Genomic DNA, 21,697 nt, shown 5'->3' with positions numbered 1-21,697 from the left:
GCCTTAAATGAAATCGCAACATTCCAAGAAAAAAAAAAAGTAGACAAAAAGATAAAGAAAAGTTTAATCCTTAACTGGTCCAGCGCGGGAACTGATATTAATCACTATGATGCAACCATAATCAGATAGCTACTTATGCTGGGACAGAGTCCAGAGAAACGTTTTTAAGGGGCGCCTGGTTTCAAATTGATCATTTTTGGGATTAACTTACACTAAACAAATCATGTGATCCACAAACCAATTATAGGATTTTCGGAGTCGAGTTACACCCCTTTACGATGAGTTTTGTTTTACGTATAAACTTGGATGACAACAGGTCATAGATTCAAATTATTGGGTTTTTACAGATATATCAACATGTGTATATATAAACAGTCATGGGGCTCAACATGTTTTGCTAGTGTCATGATTATCACAGTATCACATTTGTCAATTTATCGGCACTTGCAATGATATTTTTAACCACTCAGTTATTTGCATTCTTTGTGTTCTCAATAAAAGCTTCCCTGGTTTTTTTTCAAAATTCTTTCAAGGATAATACTTTAGCGTTGTTACCCCCATTATGTGACGTGGACAAATTATACTGCGCCCTTAGTTATAACCCTTCATACTTCATTATTACTTTTGATGCCGGTTTTGTCGTGTCAGATGTGGAGAGAAATGTCGATAATAGTTACAATCTCATTGCAAACTACCAGGCGGATAAGGTTGACCAGTTGTATACAAACTTTGTCGATAATATAGAGCTGATTTATTTATCGGGTACTGGCGTGGTGGATCCAATTCTTTACAACTGGGCCTTGCCTAATTCTATCACCAATCCATTTCAATGGTCAACAAAGTTTCAATGTAGACCACAAATAAAAAATGGAAAATGTTGCATTCCGGATAATTTCAAACTCTGGTTTAGATTCCGGCAAATTGGTGTTGCAGGAGCAGCGTTAAATCAAGTATTTGGCCAACCTGTCTCTTTCTACACTACAGACGCATGGGCAGGGGCTGTTCAACCGTATGACCCGGTTACTTTGTTCAACCAACAGGTGCCTTTCCAAAAGAGAGATGACGAAGGTGCCGATGGGAGTGAAGTCTCAGATCTAGATAAAAGGAGTTTTCAATCCATGGTTGATCTATTAAATAGCTGTACCACCAAACGGCGTGGTATTAAGCAGTTTTGTTGGGACTGTGGATGTGCACCACCACCAGTGTCACCTTCTGAGCCGCCAGTGTCACCACCGGTTTCACCTTCTGAGCCGCCAGTGCCACCATCCGAGCCACCAGTGTCACCACCAGTGTCACCCTCTGAGCCACCAGTGTCACCCTCTGAGCCACCAGTGTCACCACCGGTTTCACCTTCTGAGCCACCAGTGTCACCCTCTGAGCCACCAGTGTTGCCTTCTGAACCACAAGTGTCGCCTTCAGAACCACCAGTGTCGCCTTCAGAACCACCAGTGTCACCACCAGTGTCACCACCGGTTTCACCTTCTGAGCCACCAGTGTCACCACCGGTTTCACCTTCTGAGCCACCAGTGTCACCCTCTGAGCCACCAGTGTCGCCTTCTGAACCACAAGTGTCGCCTTCAGAACCACCAGTGTCGCCTTCAGAACCACCAGTGTCACCACCAGTGTCACCACCGGTTTCACCCTCTGAGCCACCAGTATCGCCTTCAGAACCACCGGTTTCACCTTCTGAGCCACCAGTGTCACCACCGGTTTCACCTTCTGAGCCACCGGTTTCACCTTCTGAGCCACCGGTTTCACCCTCTGAGCCACCAGTGTCACCCTCTGAGCCACCAGTGTCGCCTTCAGAACCACCTATCTCATCATCAGCACAATCAAGTTTGTCAGTTGGAGAGCATAACTCTTTTGGCCTGCAAACCTCTGGATTTTCCGAAGTGACAACCATTCCCTCTACAACGGTTATTACAGTCACCATTTGCTCACATGGTGGCTGCTATACTACGCTTGAAACTACTGGAGTAACTGTTATAACAGAGGGAACAACTGTTTACACTACTTATTGTCCCTTGGTAGGGGGACCATCAACATCAACCTCAGCTAGTGGAAATGCAAATGCAAATGCAAATGGAAGTGGAAGTGGAGGAAGTCCAGGAGCAGGACCAGGTGGAGGAGCAGGAAGCCCAGGAGCAGGAAATGGAAGTCCAGGTGGAGGAAACCCAGGTGGAGGAAACCCAGGAGCAGGAAGCCCAGGAGCAGGAAGCCCAGGTGGAGGAGCAGGAAGCCCAGGTGGAGGAGCAGGAAGCCCAGGTGGAGGAGCAGGAAGCCCAGGTGGAGGAAACCCAGGAGCAGGAAACCCAGGAGCAGGAAACCCAGGAGCAGGAAACCCAGGAGCAGGAAATGGAAGCCCAGGTGGAGGAGCAGGAAATGGAAGTCCAGGTGGAGGAAATCCAGGAGCAGGAAATGGAAGCCCAGGTGGAGGAGCAGGAAGCCCAGGTGGAGGAGCAGGAAGCCCAGGTGGAGGAGCAGGAAGCCCAGGTGGAGGAAATCCAGGAGCAGGAAACCCAGGAGCAGGAGCAGGAAACCCAGGAGCAGGAAATGGAAGCCCAGGTGGAGGAGCAGGAAGCCCAGGTAAAGGACCAGGTGGAGGAAGTCCTGGGCCAACCATGGCGTCATTGGAAGAGACAGGATCAGCAGGAAACTCCTTACCATCATTACAAAGTATTTCAATTGCTCAACAAAGTGAATCATCATCCCCAGAATTGAATCCCGCAGAAGTTTCATTATTCGCTGCTTCTGGAATTACTATGGATCATTCCAATGGAGCTTTCTTGATGGCTGCTGCAATTATCCTACTTTAATATCATAAATTTTGGCAGCCTTTCGAAAGTTTCATCGACACTACATTTCGTTCATTCTATTAGTTTATTTTCGGTATTACCATTTACGTAGTTACGTTACAAAGGTCCTTTTAAAGATATATTGCTATTTTATTTCGGTTTCAAATCGTTTTCTTTCGGTACATCATTGTTTAGAGTAATTAACTTTTTTTTTTTGATTCATATGCTGGTGACGTTAGAAATCCATCTCGGAATAGTTTCTGTAGGAGCACTTTTTTCTTTATTTTACATACTGGGATGTTTTGAGAGTGCTCGCATTGTTAGCGATCGATCTCTATATAATATTGATGTTTGCCGGTAAAGTATCCAAGTGTAAGGTTTAAGCTATAAACAGAGATATAAGATCACCCAAATAAGAATTCATTATCTCACATATTGTATCCCGAAGACCAAAGATTGAAGAGTTGAAAGTGCATTAGTTAAAACCCTTTTGAGTACAAGCAAAGTGCTTGACTGACATGGGAAGCACACATAAAGAGAAGCACGTGATTTTATTAGTAGAGAACACAAAACTCCTATTTTTAGCTATCGTTTAGTCAACTCGCATTTGCTAAGGCTTTGAATGAGTCTATCCTTGCATTCACGTTTTAAAAGGATTTCGAACACGGTCAATAACACATAAGCCCCCCCAAAATACGCGGAAGTTTTGAATTGAACGTGGCTTAGCCCAGTTTCATGAATTCTTTTGATTTGAAGACAGAGAGGCATATTCTATCTGCTCTTTGCAGGACCGTCAAATCTTATTTCCCCCCACAACTTCCGAGCAACTCACTTGGTGTGGTTCATTATATACAGGATAAATTACAACGCGATCTTAGTAAATCCTCCGCCGATCCATAACAATCCTGGCTTAGGTTAGAAGCCTTTGTCCTAGTGGAACAGACTTAAAACCAGGTTCCCATTCAGGCCGGTAACCCAACCAAAATGGTTTGAAGCTTTTACTTCGTGGATGGAATGCTGGGATATGATAGGAGAAGAAGAAGTGCAAATCTAGAAGCACAATTGTAAAACACTGGAGGTTTTGGTTTTGAAGAATGTGCAATTTTTTCTTGACCTTGAGTGAGGGGAGAATGGGCGGACACACACTAAAGCGGTGTTAATGCAACTCAAAGATCGACGGTAGGTAGGTATGGAAGGAAGAGAGGAACGACATGTTAGAACGTCTTACAAGAGTGGACTGATTTTGTCTCTTTTGGGATTATTATGAGATTCTCCCAGAAAGGAATCTAAACGTTCTCATGTAGTTTACAATTCCAGAGAAGCAAGCTTTGTCAACGGAATTGTTTTTGAAACATTTCTGGTTGGTTGGAAAAAGGAAAAGTGTTCTGTTACAATTGTTCTCATATGAAGTATGGTGCCGCCTCACAATTACGAATTGAACTAATTGTACACTCTGAGCATTAGACTGGAGATGGAAATATCCTCAATGGGTTTGATTGTATGTGAAATTAGAATACTTGGGTTAGGGGCGCTGCGGATATAGGAAGAGAATGTGAGCTGCCAATTTTACCCTTTTTTTAGCCTTTATTTTGCTTTTTATGGTGTCTTTGTGTTGAGAATGATGCTTTCATCAAAATTTGGGTTCGTTTGCTAAAGGCAGAAAAAAAGGCTCGCTTTTCAGATTTGTGTAATATAACCCTGCATTGGAGGCTCGTCAATGCATCTACGAAAATTTCTTTTGAAACATGAAATTCGTTTCATATTCAAATGTTCAAGTGTTGACTTACAAAATTTGGGTGAAATGAGCTTGTTTGGGAAATTGGTAACTTACCTATACTGAAACGGATACACTCTGAGTGACCGGAATGTTAGTTTAGAGGGTTGAAACTTCTTTTTCTTCGTCTAATTTCAGCCGTTTTAAGGAAGAGGACGCGCCATTCCATACTGTGCCCCCCATAATTTCATGTTGTGCCGTTCTAGTATAGATTACTATATTTTTACAGGTTCTTTTTTATTCCTTAATGTTTACACATCGCTGGTGTGTCTTGTGCTGCTAGAATTCTTAAAGTGAAGATTTATCGGTTCAATTTTCAAAATTCCGGAACATAGATTGCTCACCACATCAGATAGTTCTACAGAACACAAGCGGTATATACAGTGTTTGCTGCATCGGGTTTAAGCAAATTTTTATTGGAAAGACCACATGAGTATGAAATTCCTGAGTTTTAGGCGAAAGACAACACAAGCGACACAAAAAGGATTTTTATTTTTTATTTTTTAAATTGGGTTTTTTTGCAGTCAGCTAACAACAAAAACAAAAGTAGGTGTAGAAGTAGAAACTTGCCAAATTTCATGTTATTTGAAATTCTCCTCTTTAATGTTATTCAGAGCAGGTTATTTAGCTAGCTGCTGCAAGGAAGGGTTGAAATCGATGAAACAAACAAGAAGCAATGATGGTAAAACGTACTTTGCTTGCTGCTATGGAATTGTCAATTATTAATTTTAGTGTTTTCGTTTAAAGTGGTATTGTAACTACACCCTTTTTCAAATGGTTACGAGTTTTCGTGCTGTAGTAACAATACTTCTCCCTCTTTCGAAATATGTTTAGATTCAGATTAAGCGAAACCCTGCGTTTACATTTAGGTTGGGGCTTTTTTCAGTACGCGTATTTTAATTTTTTTTTTCTATTTTTTTTCACGTGTTCTCTTTTTTTTATTTTATTTTTTCAAATGTAAACAGTAGCGCAAAAAGAGATACGTTTAAAGTAAAACAAAATTATCCCAAATTGAGAAAATTAGAGGTAAACAAATCCATTGTTTCTGTGTACAATGAACAAATATGAAATTGTGTATTGGGGTTCTACTATTGTTCTCATTCTTTCTTGTGTGTATACGTGTATGGGTGGTGCGTTTTTGTATTGTCATATCCAAAAGCTTTTTCTCGTCTAAAATTTTAAGTTCAAACGTTTTTCTCGGTTAGATAAAAATCAAAAAAAAAGGGATTTTTATTTTTATTTTTCTACTTATTACCTCCCTCACTAATGTTCTCAAAAATTTATAGACGAGAGACGAAAAAAAAGATTTCACAATTCAGTTGTGTAAGATTACACCCCACAAATATAAGAAACACTACGCATAAGAACTTACCAAGGCGGATGTTATTGTAAAAATAATTTACACCTTACGCTGATGAGATAAACATAAGTGGTACAAGATACAGTCCACTTTAGAAGTTGATGACTTTAGTTTCGACTAAAGAGCTGCTTTTAAAGCTGATCTTTTCGTAATGGTCTAGTATAGACTAAGCCCTCGTATTGATACATGTAGGGTTGTACCCCTTTTCTCTTTCTCCTAACCAAACTTTGTTTGTTTCAGAAGCAGAATCGAGTGAAATGCAAGGTTTAATTCGCCAAATGTTTGTCTTTTTCCTTTTTTGTGAAACTTGCTCTGAAATAGGAAAAAATATTTTCCATTTCATCACCAAAAATTTGTTACAAGAATAGAAAACCATTAAAAATAAAAACAAAAAGAGTAATCATTTTTTTTTTTCAACACTGGAAACTAGAAAACAAAACATACCAAATAGTTACAAAGTACATACACACACAAGCAAATGCTACTCTAACACAAAGACTCCGAGTTAGAGACTATATATAGGCTAAACTCATTTTGAAATTTTTGCATTAACTCCTACAGCCAAATGGTATAGTTTTATTACACAGAAATAGCTAATTTCAGCTTGAATCATGGTTTTTCAAAGAGAGAAAGAGAGAGACGACGGCGATGAATCCACGTTTTCCCTGTATACATTTCCCCAGTCTCCAAATGATGAAGACAAAGAACTTTGAATTGGTTTGCTCTCCACCCAAGGAACCAGACAATGGGAAATAGCAAATATGCACAAGCAAGGGGTGCAAACTTTTGTTTACAAGAATGTGCCGATCTTCAAAGGCGGGTAAGAATAAAGAAACGACTAGGAAGTGAATACCCTCATCACAAATATGTTTGACAATGGTAAATGACCCCCATTATTTAGAATATTGCCTAATTTGTGAAATGAATGGACATTTCCAAATGAGATACAATTTTAGGAAATAGAGCAACAAACGGTTGGATTTGTGATTGTTTACCTTAATGCGCCCGTTGGGTTAATTTTTATCAACAAAGATTTGCAATAAACCATTCAAAAACACAATTGTATTATACGACAAATCGCCCTTTATTTGAATAGCTGACGCTTTGTTGCTTAGCTATTGTTTGTTCTTTTCTTGTCCTCTTGATTTTTTTTTTTCACGTTTTTGCTACAATTACCATTGTTAATGGGAAGATGTGTGTGGAACAAACGGGTGGCTTGTATTGCCTTTGTTGATGAATATATAAATGGGTAAAGATTTCACCTTCATTTTACAAATATTTAGTTGAATATAGACTCAACAGGCTAAGATTTCACGCTCGCTTTACCAATGAAATTATCTACTACCCACTTATTGTCACTCGCTGCTTTCGTGTGCTCCACCCAGGCCACTTGGTCCTTATTTGAAGACTTGTTCAAAGACTGTTCCCCAGATGAGGTGCAACCAATTTGTGACTTCAGTAACATCTTCTGTGACGACAATGACAACAACGCAGCCTCCTCAGGTGATGGTACCCTCAACTTCAAGTCCGCTTTCGTTGTTTCTGGTGCTGAAAAGAATTCTGACGGTACTTATAACGTTATTGCCAACTATGAGGCCGATCAATGCGATCAATTGGACCAATACTTTTGTGATAATGTTGATCAATTGACTATTTCTGGTACTGGTTCATCTGACGTTACCCTTTATGGAAGTGGTGCTTCAAATGCAGTTTCCAGTCCTTTCAAATGGTCAACTAAATTCCAATGTCAGCCACAAATCAAGAATGGAAAATGTTGTCTTCCAGATGAATTTACCATTGGGTTCAAATTCCTTGAAATTGGTGTTGCTTGGGAAGCTTTGAAATTGGTTTTCGGCCATTCTTCGGTCCACTGTGGTATTATTTCTCATTGGGACTTTTTGAAAGTTTTTGACCCGTTGTCTTTGCTCCACCATGATTTGTCATTGTTCAAGAGAGATGAAGTTGCTGATGGCGTTGAAGGGTCTTCTTCTTTTGACAAAAGAAGTTTGGATTTCTTGAAAAATTTGTTAGGGCAATGTACTACTCAACACCAAGGTTTTAAGCAATTCTGTTGGGACTGTGATTGTGAGACACCATCTAGTAGCTCCAGCATCCCACCATCAAGCTCACCATCAAGCTCACCTTCTGCTCCACCATCTAGTTCTCCATCAACCACACCATCAAGCTCACCATCAACCACACCATCAAGCACACCATCAAGCTCACCTTCTGCTCCACCATCTAGTTCTCCATCAAGCACACCATCAAGCACACCATCAAGCTCACCTTCTGCTCCACCATCAAGCTCACCTTCTGCTCCACCATCTAGTTCTCCATCAACCACACCATCAAGCTCACCATCAAGCTCACCATCAAGCTCACCTTCTGCTCCACCATCAAGCTCACCTTCTGCTCCACCATCTAGTTCTCCATCAACCACACCATCAAGCTCACCATCAAGCTCACCTTCTGCTCCACCATCGGGATCAACTTCAGAACACCTTTCTACACAAACTATCACCACCCACCCAACAACTGTTGTTACCATCACATCTTGTTCTGAAGACAAATGTCAAACTTCAACAGCTACTACTGGTATCACTGTTATCACTGAGGGAACCACTATTTATACTACGTTCTGTCCATTGACTGAAGGATCTACTCCAGCTGCTCCGGGCACTCAAAGTACCCCAGCTGCTTCAGTTGCTCCGGGCACTCAAAGTACCCCAGCTGCTTCAGTTGCTCCGGGCACTCAAAGTACCCCAGCTGCTTCAGTTGCTCCGGGCACTCAAAGTACCCCAGCTGCTTCAGTTGCTCCAACCACTCAAGGTACTCCAGCTGCTCCAGGCACTCAAAGTACCCCAGCTGCTCCAGGCACTCAAAGTACCCCAGCTGCTCCAGGCACTCAAAGTACCCCAGCTGCTTCAGCTGCTCCAACCACTCAAGGTACCCCAGCTGCTTCAGTTGCTCCAACCACTCAAGGTACTCCAGCTGCTCCAGTTGCTCCAACCACTCAAGGTACTCCAGCTGCTCCAGGCACTCAAAGTACTCCAGCTGCTTCAGTTGCTCCAACCACTCAAGGTACTCCAGCTGCTTCAGTTGCTCCAACCACTCAAGGTACTCCAGCTGCTCCAGGCACTCAAAGTACCCCAGCTGCTCCAGGCACTCAAAGTACCCCAGCTGCTCCAGGCACTCAAAGTACCCCAGCTGCTTCAGCTGCTCCAACCACTCAAGGTACCCCAGCTGCTTCAGTTGCTCCAACCACTCAAGGTACTCCAGCTGCTCCAGTTGCTCCAACCACTCAAGGTACTCCAGCTGCTCCAGGCACTCAAAGTACTCCAGCTGCTTCAGTTGCTCCAACCACTCAAGGTACTCCAGCTGCTTCAGTTGCTCCAACCACTCAAGGTACTCCAGCTGCTCCAGGCACTCAAAGTACCCCAGCTGCTCCAGGCACTCAAAGTACCCCAGCTGCTTCAGTTTCTCAATCATCTTCAGCTCCTCAAGTATCCCAAGCTCCAGCAGGAGGTGCCAGTGAAAACACCGCCTCTGTATCTACTTTCGAAGGTGCCGGCGCAAGAAACTCAGTAGGAGCCATTTTGATTGGTGTTGCTGCATTGTTGTTCTAAGCTTGATAACATTTTAGCTCCAACATTTTTACTGTTCAATTATTTTGATACCATATTTTCGAGGACAATATTACATCCCTCTAGACGATGGGATGTCGGGTCATTTTGATTTGTCGTATTGCATAAAAAAAAAGAAACAAGTGTGTTTTCGGTTTATAGTTTTATTTACATATTCGGTCTAGATTTTTAAAGAATTTCATTTCATTCTCATTTTGAATCAGATTTAGTTGTATAGTTAGGGTTAAAGAGAATCTCAAAATCTGTATAACATTGGAAACAACGTAAAAGCAAGTACAAATATGTATCTCTACACCAAGGATCCATGATACTATATAAAACTGGTTCTTTCTATTAGTTTCTTTCTAGGAAGCGAATGCCAGTTCAATCTTTCCATATAGGTTTAACTTTCCCCTATTATCAATATCTCACTACTTTAGTTTTTCCACCCTCAAAAAAGTATTTGCAACCAAATTCGACTTCACATATATTTCCAACCTTACATACCAGAGACCTATTCTATCCAAAGTGTCTTTGAACTACGTTAAAGGTGAAGCAGGTTTGTTGAAGCTCTACCACCAATTGATTGCTCTTGTATTCAACGACACAATAACAACTAATGAGTTTTAAAAATATAAACCCCTCAACAAAATCTAGAGAGTCAACTACGAGTGATAGGGCAGATTCATCCATAGCTTTAGAAGATAGCTTATCAATCAAAGCAAACAGAAATTCAATGTTCTCGACAAAGTGGAGCACCAAGAAAACTTCCTCACCATCCTCACCCTCCTCCTCCTCCTCCTCCTCATCATCATCTTCCTCTTCAAACACCCGTTTCAACCAAAAGAGTAGTATCTTGGAATCAACCAAACAACCATTACCAAAAGAAACGAATGCGGGCTTTGTGAGAGGCCGCCCTTCTGCTTGCGTGTTTGTTGCAAGTTTGCGGTCCAACTTGTTGGACGATGAGCTATGCGTCTCAGTACATAACCATTTCAAACAATGGGGCCGATTATCCACCGTCAAGGTTTTGAGAGACACAAGTAATCGCCCATACGCTTTTGTTCAATATTTAAGTGAAAAAGATTCAAAACGCGCAATCAAAGAGGGCCACAATTCTGTTTTGGATGGCAGAAACATTCGATGCGAAGCGGCAAAAGTGAACAGAACAATCTTTATTACCTCCGCGCTCAGTTTGTCTGTAGTTGCTGTTGAAAACAAGTTATCCAAATTTGGTGACATAGAAGAATTGACACCTAGCAATGCAGCAGGGCAAAGCTATAAAGACGCACCGTGCCTCCGAGGCTACAAGAATTGGTACTGTAAGTTTGTTTATCGTGATGATGCCATCAAGGCATATGCTAACCTCACAGAAGGGGGCTCTTATGAAGTAGAGTGGGCCCAAAATGTCGACAAGTCAAACACTGTTAGCTTTAGAGAGGATACAGCTTTTGATTCCAAGATTAGCAAATCAAGGTTTGACCGATTTTCCATTTTTGTCGGGCAGTTGAGCCATAAGATCACTGAGCTCGAACTTAGAGAGAGATTTCAACGCCATGGAAAAATCACGAGCCTTCACCTTTTAAAGAAAAGTGAAAGCACCTTTGCTTTTATCACTTTCAAAGATGAGTCTAGTGCTGCAAGTGCAGTCGAGGTGGAAAACCATGCAATGCTTTGTGGTAAAACCATGCATGTTCAGTATCGCGAGGTTCAAAATCAATGGAAAGATGCGCGCAATGTCCGTGTGCCGCTTGCTCCACCACCGATACATATTGGTAAGAGGGGTTTAGAGAAACCCAGAGGAGGGTTTAATGCCCCACTTGCTAAACCCAAGTTCAATGGCCGTGCATCAAATATTTGTAACAAGGGGAATGCTAATTACAAACCCATTGAAATAGAAAAGGGGCAAGATAATTATACGACCAAAACTGAAAGCAAAACTTCATTTAATCCTTGGCAGGCTTCCCAGTTAGAGTTGAAGAGCGATACTAAGCTAACTGAACAAATTGCAAATTTAAAACCGTTCGTCCCTGCTAAAGCCGACTTGCATGAAAAGAAAGAGGAAAAGGAGGACAAGAAGAAGGCAGAGAGAAAGCATTCAAGAGAGGAGTATCTGGCAAAAGAGGATTTGGAAAACACTACTTCTGTTCAGCCCACAGATACCTACAAGAAGAATGCCACTATTACAAACTATCCTGCTCCTCCAAGTACTGGCTTTCCTTTGTTCTACTATGTTCCAGCGGAGAATGTAAGCTATACACACGGTGGGCTGCAAAGCTCTTACTACAATGTATATCCATCTTATTACCACCAGGTCCCCCCTCATTCTCAGTACGAGAGAGGTGCTGTGGGTGGTAGTGGTGGTAGCTCGAGCGAATTCACCCCAACTATCCATCGTTCACCTTCCTATGGAATTCCCAACTTTATCTATTACTCTAATGACGGCGAATCTAAGTCAAAGAAGGGCTAATTTGCTATGTTATATTTGCTAGCTATCCGTATTCTATGTATTACTGTGTATTATGCGATAATTTGTGTTTTTTTTGCCTTATTTTTTTGCACTTGCCGCAAAGGGATACAGTTTTAGGAAAATCAAAACGATTGCAGAGAAACATCAATTCACTTCAACAACAACGTTACCAAAACACTTAAACCAGTATGGGTTCTTATTCCGAGTTGGCAGATGCTTTGGAGTATGATTCATTAAAGAACCCCAAACTCACAGATATTGAGTTACTGAAGGACATCACAAGAAGAATTACTACACTACAAACGATAACTCCCGGAGGAAACAATACCCACGATAAACTCGTCTGCACTCGTCTCTTTGATTTACCGGCAATTGATCCTGGTATGAGTCTGCTGAAGCCATGGAAGACTGATGCCAAATACTTTAACAAGTGTATGATTAGTTCGTTGGCGTTGATGAAAATGACGACACACGCGCAAAGTGGAGGGTCAATTGAAATTATGGGGATGCTAATTGGGAAAATTGTTGATAGGACAATCGTTGTAATGGATACATATCGATTACCTGTAGAAGGAACAGAAACCCGAGTCAATGCTCAAGGCGAGGCTTATGAATACATGGTACAGTACTTGGAGTTGAATCAAAAAATAACCAAGGGGAATAAGCCAAGACAAGAGAATATTGTTGGGTGGTATCATTCACATCCGGGGTATGGATGTTGGCTAAGTGGAATTGATGTGAGCACACAAGAGTTGAATCAAAATTTTCAGGATCCGTATTTGGCAATTGTTGTTGACCCTGTTAGGACCTTGAAACTGGGGAAAGTTGACATTGGCGCATTCAGGACCACACCTGCTGCTTTTGCTGACGCCGGCGATTCGGGAAACACCGATGGCACATCGAGGGCTGCTTTGCTGAATCTACCAAAGTCGAAGCGACAAGAGTTTGGTAGTCATGCAGGTCGATATTATTCCTTGGACATTGAAATTTTTGAAAATGAATATGATAGTGGTATGTTGAAGATGTTACAAAAGCAAGATTCACTCGACTATGGTGAGTGGAAAAGGAAGTTAGCTGTCGACGACAAAGAATCAGTAACAGCGGTACAAGAAGATAATCACCCCGTGTCATTGCAATATCTCGACAATTTTGATTTTGTTGATGAAGACGATACTGAAATCGGTGCATTAAAGGAGATAACCAAGAAATTGGATAGTTTAAAGCCTGCACCGGGAGAGAGTCCTGCTAGTTCATTGTTGAAAAGGATCATTGGCAGTAATAGGTTAAATGATGGATTCGCAGCTCAATCACGGAGTATGTCGAGAAGAAGGGAAGTTGAGTATGAAGAAGAGGATGTTTTAGATGAAAGCGATTTGGAAAGGGGTTATACCGGAGAAGGTAAATTGGAAGGTGAAACTGAGGGTGAAGATTGGGACGATGACGAGGATGACGAGTCGGGTACAGAAGAGCAGACTGCGGGTTTGCAAAATGTACAGCGTGATGACCATGCCGGCAATGAAGCGGAGGAGCAAAAGAATGAAGAAAGGACCTACATAACTGATAATACGGCTCCAGGAAACTTAATTGGTTCAACGTCAGATAATGCGCAACAGCCTGAGCCTGCCACGAATGCATCGTCCCCACCTAGAAAAAGGTCTATGCGTAAACTTCTTCGCTCGAGAAAAGACGATTTAAGTGATTTGCTCTATAATCCATCTTTGGCTGGAGTTCATCAGAAACTGAAGCGTAAGCAAAAATCAGTTGCACGACAATCAGCTCCACCACTTTACCCCGATGAGTACCTTCGACAGACTGAATTTTTCGATTTACAAAAAAGGCAACAGCGATGGGCTCACGAGCGATTAGTTAGTGGTGGTGCTATTAGTGGAAGTGTCCGTGGCAACGCGTATGAACAGACCAGGTACCCTATGGCTTCATCGATTGCTTTAGATTTACGAGAAAAGAATAAGCTGGTTATTGAAGCATCACGGGTCGTTGCTGCAAAGAATGTTTGTGATTTAATTAGCATGGAAGCTATGAAGGAAGTTGAGGAATAGATGGAGTTATTGAGATGGAGCTATTGAGTAGGTAGAAATATCAAGAATATGGTGATATGTAACATTGCATCTCTGAAGATTCTGAATAACTCTCATTTGTGAGGGTTTGAATATCCTTGCCACATCTTCGCTGCGAAGGAACGAAAAAAAAAAAAAAAGAAAGAAAAAATAACCAAACTCTTTAAATCCATCACAGAATAGTTAACACCAAAAGCAACACACAGGGTATCAAGTACTCGCACAACACGTAATAAAGAAACATACACCACACCACCCCTTCAACGAGATCAACACTTTTCAAATTGTACTAGGTAACACCCTCAAAGGTATACTAAGTTTTGGTTTCTTTTTTTATTATTTTTTTTTAATTTTTATTTTTTTTTGCGGTTTTTTGCATTTAGGTCTAAACTGTTAGATAGATACGCATGTCTACATCAAAAACTACATCAGGACTAGCATCGGCACCGGCACCATCATCAACAACAAAATCTTCGTCATCGAGAAACAAGTCTCATACAAACATTGCCAATCCTGTATTGACTAGGTACTTAACCACACCGATTGTCTTTACGCCAGCGAAATATCAAGAAAACTACTCATCAGCATCACAATTACCAGCATCGTATATAGTCTTGTCAAGACATAGTCAAAAGAGAAGCGACAGCGAAGGTATGAAACGAAATGGCAATGTAAATGGTTCAACTAACGCATCACAAATTGAAACTGGGAGAGATCGAAAGGTTGGACCAAACAGACCCAAGTCATTAGCTGAGGCTGTTGCATCTTACAGTGGGAGCAAATATGAAGGGCCAAAGGAGAAAAAGAGGAAGAGAAAATTAGCAGAGATGGAAAAAAGAGAAACAGAGAGAGAGACAAGACTAGTTTCAAATGACAGTGATGGCGGAGAAGAGAATGGGGAAGATCTCGATACGGAAGATGCAGAACAGCCCCCAGTAAAGAAACCAAAAGGTCTCTGGGGCTCTCTCAGGTCACTTTTTGGTGGAGCTATACCGGGATCTGAGGTGGAAGATGTTGGTGAGGAATTTATCGAGGGTGATGAGGATAAGTCAGCCCCCTTCAATTTGTTAAAAAGGAAGCAAACTTTCGACAATGAAGAGTCGACATCCCCGTCAACATCAGCAGATGAGGTTTATGATGAGAACTCTCCATTCACAGGATTTAGTGAGCCAGAAAAGAGTGAAAATGATCAAAATGGAGAGGATGATGATGATGATAATGAGAAGGATGATCCAGATTTTGGTGAAGAGCAGAAGGTTGAAGTTAGCGATGGCCCTAGTGAAAGTGACGATGATGAAGATAGTGATAGCGATGATGAAAGAGTTGGTAGTTATGAAGAGGAAAATGTCATTGAGAAGAAGGTATCATCCACTGAGAGCACACCTTCGTTGGAAAGTGAAGATGCTGGTGATGGCGAGTATTTGGATGAGGATGCCAATGTTGACAAATTGAGACATGATTTGAAGGTTGATCAACTTGTGAATGGACAGGGACAAGTATATACAATCACAAGAAGAAACTTGGATGGAAGCAACAAGATTAACAATGATGATGAAGAGGAGCCAGAGGAAGAAAAATTGAAAATTACCAAGTCCAGCTCTACACCACCAACGTCACCCGAGGATAGTGATGAACAAAAAAGTTTAATCCAGAGGCAATATTACGCGTTTAATGAACTCGCCTCTGATCGCGGATCGAATGGATCGAAACGCATTTATAAAAACTGGCGTGAATTAGCCAATGCTAAGCCACCAGTTGGGTTGTTAAACCACGGAGTCACCTGTTATATGAATTCAGCGATCCAGTCGCTTATACACATTCCTGCATTCCAGCATTATTTGAATGACATAAACCAAGGCAAGGCGGCTATCTTAAAACCACGGTCAATTAGTCATGTTTTGGCTGAACTTTCGAAAAGAATGTGGAATCCTAATAAGCCAACGGCAAAATATATTAATCCGAAAAAGATTATCCAACGATTAGATGATATTAATTGTATGATGAGCGAATGGCAACAAGAAGATAGTCATGAATATTATATGAGCTTAATGTCTCGTTTACAAGAAGATAGTGTACCCAAGGGTCATAAATTGAATGAATCAATCATCTATGATATATTTGGGGGATTACTACATCAAAAGATTACCTGTCATCAGTGTCACAATATTTCATCAACAAAGCAAGAATTTTATGATTTGTCACTTGGATTAAACAAGAAGAAGTATCAAAATAGTTGCCGATTCACTATCGAAAAATCAATTAATGACTTTTTCAGCGATGAAGTTATTCGTAAAAATGATCAAGATTCAAAATCAGGTTATTATTGTGATAAATGTCAATCATTCACCCAAGCTAATAAAATATCATCAATCTTGACTGCACCCGAAACATTGACTATTCATTTGAAACGATTTAAATTTAATGGCAATTCGCTGAGTAAAGTGAAACAGGGGATCTGTTATTCAAAGTATCTTGATTTAACTAAATACATGGATGCTAATGAAACTACAAAGAGTTTTCCACCCACCGCAGCCAAATATCAGTTGATTGCAGTGATTGTTCATGAAGGTCGATCGATATCAAGTGGTCATTATATTTGTCATGTATTACAACCTGATGGAGTGAGCTGGAGTACTTATGATGATGAATATATTAATCGAATTGATGAGAAAAAGGCATTACTGGATGCAAATGCATATGTGTTGGTGTATACGAAATTGACTCCAAAGTGAGAGATTGAAGGAGAACAGTAATTGAAGGTTGGCTAAGTATGTAGAAGATAGACGTGGAGAAATAGATAAAGAAAAAAGAATAAATAAAATAAAATAAAAATAAAAGAAATGTATATTTATACCTCAGAATTAAAATGAGCCGCATTGACTACTGCTTTCGGTGTTTAGTAGATAACAGATCACGACAAAAAAGATATTATGTGTCCGATAAGAAGAAGACTATTCCTTTAGCGCGCGAAACAGAAAACGGACAATTAAAATTTTTGGAGCAAATGTAAGAACAGTAATTGTGTTGACAAAGGGTGACAGAGATTCCTCACTAATATGTCATACTTTGACTAAATAAATTTAAATAGTAGATTCTGGTTGAGATAGGAAAGTAAATAAATAAATAAATTATTGTCTGTCACCATTTTGTTTTGTTTTTTTTTAAAAAATCGTGTCATTCATTTAAAGGAAAATGAATTCCGAATATGGTAAAGTAATATATGTATTATATGTACGTGTGTATTTGCCAAACTCTATACACACACAAAATCATATGTGCATATATGTGTTACACAGTTTTGTTTTACCTAAATTATCCTCGGAGTATGGAAACACCGGAGAGAAGATTTAAGCCATTGTGGTATTGGGGTCATTTAGTGGTAGTCAAGTATAGTTTTTGAGAAATGACTATTGTTTCGTTGAATGAAAGTAGTTTTGGTGTATATGATAAGCTATGTGTGCGTATGTGCGTGTGTGTGTGTGTGTGTGTCAGTGTGGGTTTGTTGAGTGATTTGGGTGATTTAGGTGATTTAAGTGTTGTAGTTTGTCTTTGTGCCTGTGAATGTGTATGTGGCTGTCTTCTATTCCTTTTTTATTAAAAAAAAATTGTCTGTCTGCGTATGTGTTGTAAAATATATAGACAGACAGTTTGAGAATAAGTCTAATACCAGACAGACAGACAAACAAACAAATACAGTTTATTTATGTAAAGTCATTTATAAAATAGGTTTAGTTTAATATTCGGTAGGAGTTACTTTGGCAAAGTAATCAGAAGTTAGAAGGAACAGGAGGTTAGAGTAGGGGGAAGCAGAAGTAGTAGTAATACTCGTTATTGCTGTTGCTGTTCTTATCTAAAGAAGATGTAGTCTTCAGTAAATACTGCACTAATAATACATTGTCTCTTTTTTATTCAAATTAGGAATATTTGCATATCAGTAGCAGTATATACCTACATATATATATATATATATACAGTACTAGACTATTATTACTTATTCCTTATTACTTATTACTTATTATCTACCTAACTAAAATTAAAATTAAAATTAACTACACACTTTTGCTTCCTTTTAACCAACCACCATAACCACACCACCACAACCGCCACCACAACCATTAGTTTCACCCACTATACTTAGTTTACACTATCAGCAGTATTACTACTATAGTGACTGACTAGTAGAGTACACTGAGTCACCCCAACCAGTGTTTACTCAAACACTACATCAGAATCTGGTCATTCTATCGATATAAATACCCTGATATTCCTTTGCCCTCCCTTGCCCACCTGTTCAACTACACACCACCACGCACTTCCCCCTTCTCATCTATTTGCTACTTCGTTTCACCTAGTCACCAAAGGAAGCAATGGGATTAAAATACACCAATTACTTTGACAATTCCCAATATGATTCCCCAGACAACCACATCATCACCTGCAAAGGCTGCTCAAGCCACCTTTGCTTGTCCAATTTGGTTTTATCAGACAACTTCAATGGCTCATCCGGACCGGCATTATTGGTGGATCAGTTGATCAATATTGATGTTAGTCCTGTTACTGAGGATACGTCAATGCGCACGGGGCTTTACAAGATTAACAAGGTCAAGTGCCAGCAATGCAAAAAGATTGTTGGTTGGAGATATAAGAAGTCATATAGTTATAGTGAATCTTACAAGGAAGGCAAGTATGTAATTGAGAAGCATTATATAAATATGTCTAAATGAATATTTAATTTTTAAACTGTTTTAACTCTAGGAGATGTTTTGATTAACTTTGTTTATATAAAGAGCTGCACCGTTTGATTTTGTAGAAATGCATTAAGAGCATGATTCACACCAATCTGACAATCCTCTTTGTTACTTTCTCTCACTCTTCATCGTTTTTTCTATTTACAGTATTTCATCCATCCATCTTTACCACTTATACCACGGTCTAACCTTGATATTCAAAGGCTCATTATTCAAAAACATCTTAGGTTTACTTGTCTTTTCGCGTTGAAGTTTCTCCCATTGCAACCTTTGTTTTGTTTGACCTGTTTTCAACACACATTTCAAATGGATATACCGGTGTTTGATAACACCATGTCTTCCTCTTCCCTTTATATCCAATCGTTTCCTCCAATCTCCATCACTACCCGTCCATAACCTTGCAATATACATTGCATCTTCATCATACCCCAATTCTTGCAGTTTAGTTAACCCGCGTTTCAACAATTTTTCCAATTCAGTAGCCATCTTCTTGGGGTTGAAGTGTAATTGATTTATGGCGGTTTTCAAATCGTAGCCACGCACAAATCGATTCACTACGGTGGCTTTCTTCATGGAGGATTTTATCCTATATGATTGGAGATAAATCGATGGTTCTAATAAATCAATCTCTTCGGGGGTTAAATGGAACTTGTAGGATTTACCTTGATGTGTGACTATTTGATCATTTTTGAAAAACCCATGTTGTGACACTGATTGATTGAATAATTGAATCTTTAATGGATGAATTAAATTCTCCAATTTATCTTGTTGTGATGATGAAGGTTTACCCTCATTCTTGTAATATTCAATCAACTGTTCATCATTTTGAGGAGTAATTGAACTGATATCAATCTCACCTTCTTCATTCTTGGCTATCTCATTAGCAGTTGCACTTTTTTCCTTTTCCCTCTCTTCAATAGGATTAGTGGTTAATTTACCAAATGGAGATGATGATGAGGATGAACTATTGTAGCGGAGGAGTGTGGTGGGTAATGGACTTGACCTTATGCGCGGTATACTTAGTCTCAAGAGTGAACTTCTTGTTAGTATAGACCATCTGTTCATAGTGCCTTGGTAAGTAGTGGTTTGAATTGATGGATTATCCTTGGTTGAAAATTTTTAACTACACTAAAATTTTTTTTTTTTTCTCGACTGCGTTTGATTTCAACCATTGACAGGATATCACAGTTGGATGTTATAACATCTTCTTACAAGTAAAGAGAGCTTGAGACTACGTGAAATTCCTCTAACATTGACAACTTTATTAAATAAACATCAAAAATATACTTGCGTATTCCTACAATCGAGATCCACAATCGAATCGCACCTTTTAATCTTCATAAACATCTCTCCTCGTATTACTTCCCGACTCTCCTCTTTCTCAATCATCATATCCTTTCAAATTTGTATCACGAGGTCTATTAGGTAATGGGTAAACCAAAGGAATAGGTTCATGGTCAGCATACAAGAATTTCCTTCTTAATGGAGTTGCTAATAATAGTACGGGAGCAGCTGCACCTAATGAAACAGCAAGGAAAAGTGCTGGGTTGACATGAGCATGGTATTTAAGCCACTAGACGAAGAAGAGGTTTTGTTAGTATCTTTTTGGAATATATGAAAGAGCTTGCCGTAGTATGACCTGGAGTCAGGGAATGGCGTGGGAAATATTCGTGTAGTGATATGACAAGCTTGATTCAGGTTTCAATTGGGGGTGGGGGTGCATCCAAATAGAATACTATTAATCATGCTTGAATGTGTCGCCAACTTCAATGAGAACCCCATTAGCTTCTGCTCCATTGCTAATCCTATTTTTCAAATTGTTCCCTCCACTTTCTAGCAATCTCCAGAACATATTGCTCCGATCAGTTAAACACATACTCTTACTGGTTGTTTGAAATATACGGGTTTATCACCCCAAACTTTATCTGACATGTTTGACTATTGTTTTGAGTGATCAGTATAAACAGATTCCCATGCGTAATGAAATTTTTGGTGAGCCCCATTGGTTAATAAGAAAAAAAAAAAAGGTAAAAAAGGGTACTATCGCACGACCTAAAGAACACGTTATAAACCTACACAACTACAACCCCGGTTTACCCCCTCACCCTCTACGACTTTCTCTTCTTCATATTGGCGCTCTTCTTCTTCTTCCCCTTGGTGTCAATTGCAGTTCCATCCTTTTCAGCAATAACTTCAACGTTGACATCACCAGATTCAGCAATTATATCCTCTTCCTGCTTAGCTTGACGTTCAGCAGCGGCAGCAGCTTCCTTAGCTTCGTTTTCATAAAACTCCTTCTTCAATTCTCCATCATACCACTGGGCATAATACAATCCTCCTTGTAAAACCAATACCCCAACAAGAACCAATATGATCATGACTTGAGATGCAGCAATGACATTAATCCCCGTGGCAAAATCAACTTCTCCCCACTCGCCAGTGACTGCTGCATTAATACCAGTTCTTAAATTGGTCAAATATATAACAATGGCAATCATGAATAAGATCAATGATCCATATTCAAAGTATTTAGCTTCTTCATCGGGTTTATAAAGCTTGATGAAATGACCCACAAGTCCAAGGAACCCAACAGCATGCAACACATAATGGACATACATTGGTACCTCGGCCCATGTTTGATAATGAACCAATGATTTACTCAATCCGTTTGGGTCAGTATTACGCCACAAAGTGTTTAAATCGTATGGCCAGTTTCCATAAATTGCACCAAGACCAAATGAGCTGGCAGCAATGATTAAAACTGTACCAATTGGTACAATATCCTTGTATTTCATCATCTTTGGGATCCGCTGTGTGTGTGTGTAGTGGTAGTGTTGTTGGTTGATTGATTG

At 40.0% G+C, this 21,697-nt stretch overlaps 8 protein-coding genes across 8 annotated transcripts; 5 read left to right on the top strand and 3 right to left on the bottom strand. All coding sequences in view use genetic code 12, as the record gives it.

Annotated features, from left to right (window-relative positions):
* Positions 1–377: 377 nt before the first annotated feature.
* CANMA_000469 (uncharacterized protein) lies at positions 378–2,816 on the top strand (the record flags this gene model as incomplete). The annotated part of the gene is made up of 2 exons (XM_051816984.1): positions 378–391; positions 596–2,816. 2 exons carry the CDS (start codon positions 378–380, stop codon positions 2,814–2,816), a joined length of 2,235 nt encoding a protein of 744 aa, XP_051673986.1.
* Positions 2,817–7,257: 4,441 nt separating this feature from the next.
* CANMA_000468 (uncharacterized protein) lies at positions 7,258–9,555 on the top strand (the record flags this gene model as incomplete). Its single annotated transcript, XM_051816973.1, has 1 exon — positions 7,258–9,555. The coding sequence occupies one exon, from the start codon at positions 7,258–7,260 to the stop codon at positions 9,553–9,555; it is 2,298 nt and encodes a 765-aa protein (XP_051673985.1).
* Positions 9,556–10,171: 616 nt separating this feature from the next.
* CANMA_000467 (uncharacterized protein) lies at positions 10,172–12,022 on the top strand (the record flags this gene model as incomplete). The annotated part of the gene is made up of 1 exon (XM_051816962.1): positions 10,172–12,022. One exon carries the CDS (start codon positions 10,172–10,174, stop codon positions 12,020–12,022), a length of 1,851 nt encoding a protein of 616 aa, XP_051673984.1.
* Positions 12,023–12,210: 188 nt separating this feature from the next.
* Positions 12,211–14,079, top strand: JAB1 (COP9 signalosome catalytic subunit; the record flags this gene model as incomplete). The annotated part of the gene is made up of 1 exon (XM_051816951.1): positions 12,211–14,079. One exon carries the CDS (start codon positions 12,211–12,213, stop codon positions 14,077–14,079), a length of 1,869 nt encoding a protein of 622 aa, XP_051673983.1.
* A 425-nt stretch (positions 14,080–14,504) lies between these two features.
* Positions 14,505–16,829, top strand: DOT4 (ubiquitin-specific protease; the record flags this gene model as incomplete). Its single annotated transcript, XM_051816940.1, has 1 exon — positions 14,505–16,829. The coding sequence occupies one exon, from the start codon at positions 14,505–14,507 to the stop codon at positions 16,827–16,829; it is 2,325 nt and encodes a 774-aa protein (XP_051673982.1).
* A 2,181-nt stretch (positions 16,830–19,010) lies between these two features.
* On the bottom strand, positions 19,011–19,910 carry CANMA_000464 (mitochondrial 54S ribosomal protein uL22m; the record flags this gene model as incomplete). The annotated part of the gene is made up of 1 exon (XM_051816929.1): positions 19,011–19,910. The coding sequence occupies one exon, from the start codon at positions 19,908–19,910 to the stop codon at positions 19,011–19,013; it is 900 nt and encodes a 299-aa protein (XP_051673981.1).
* Positions 19,911–20,226: 316 nt separating this feature from the next.
* CANMA_000463 (uncharacterized protein) lies at positions 20,227–20,777 on the bottom strand (the record flags this gene model as incomplete). The annotated part of the gene is made up of 2 exons (XM_051816918.1): positions 20,227–20,418; positions 20,724–20,777. 2 exons carry the CDS (start codon positions 20,775–20,777, stop codon positions 20,227–20,229), a joined length of 246 nt encoding a protein of 81 aa, XP_051673980.1.
* Positions 20,778–20,953: 176 nt separating this feature from the next.
* On the bottom strand, positions 20,954–21,643 carry CSH3 (Csh3p; the record flags this gene model as incomplete). The annotated part of the gene is made up of 1 exon (XM_051816907.1): positions 20,954–21,643. The coding sequence occupies one exon, from the start codon at positions 21,641–21,643 to the stop codon at positions 20,954–20,956; it is 690 nt and encodes a 229-aa protein (XP_051673979.1).
* Between the last annotated feature and the right edge of the window lie 54 nt (positions 21,644–21,697).

The sequence above is a fragment of the Candida margitis genome (assembly GCF_024628925.1).
Source record: "Candida margitis strain CBS 14175 chromosome Unknown scaffold14, whole genome shotgun sequence".
NCBI classification, from domain to species: Eukaryota; Fungi; Ascomycota; class Pichiomycetes; order Serinales; family Debaryomycetaceae; genus Lodderomyces; species Lodderomyces margitis.
Note: the sequence above shows the minus strand (reverse complement) of the source record. Positions and strands in the feature narration are given on the sequence as shown.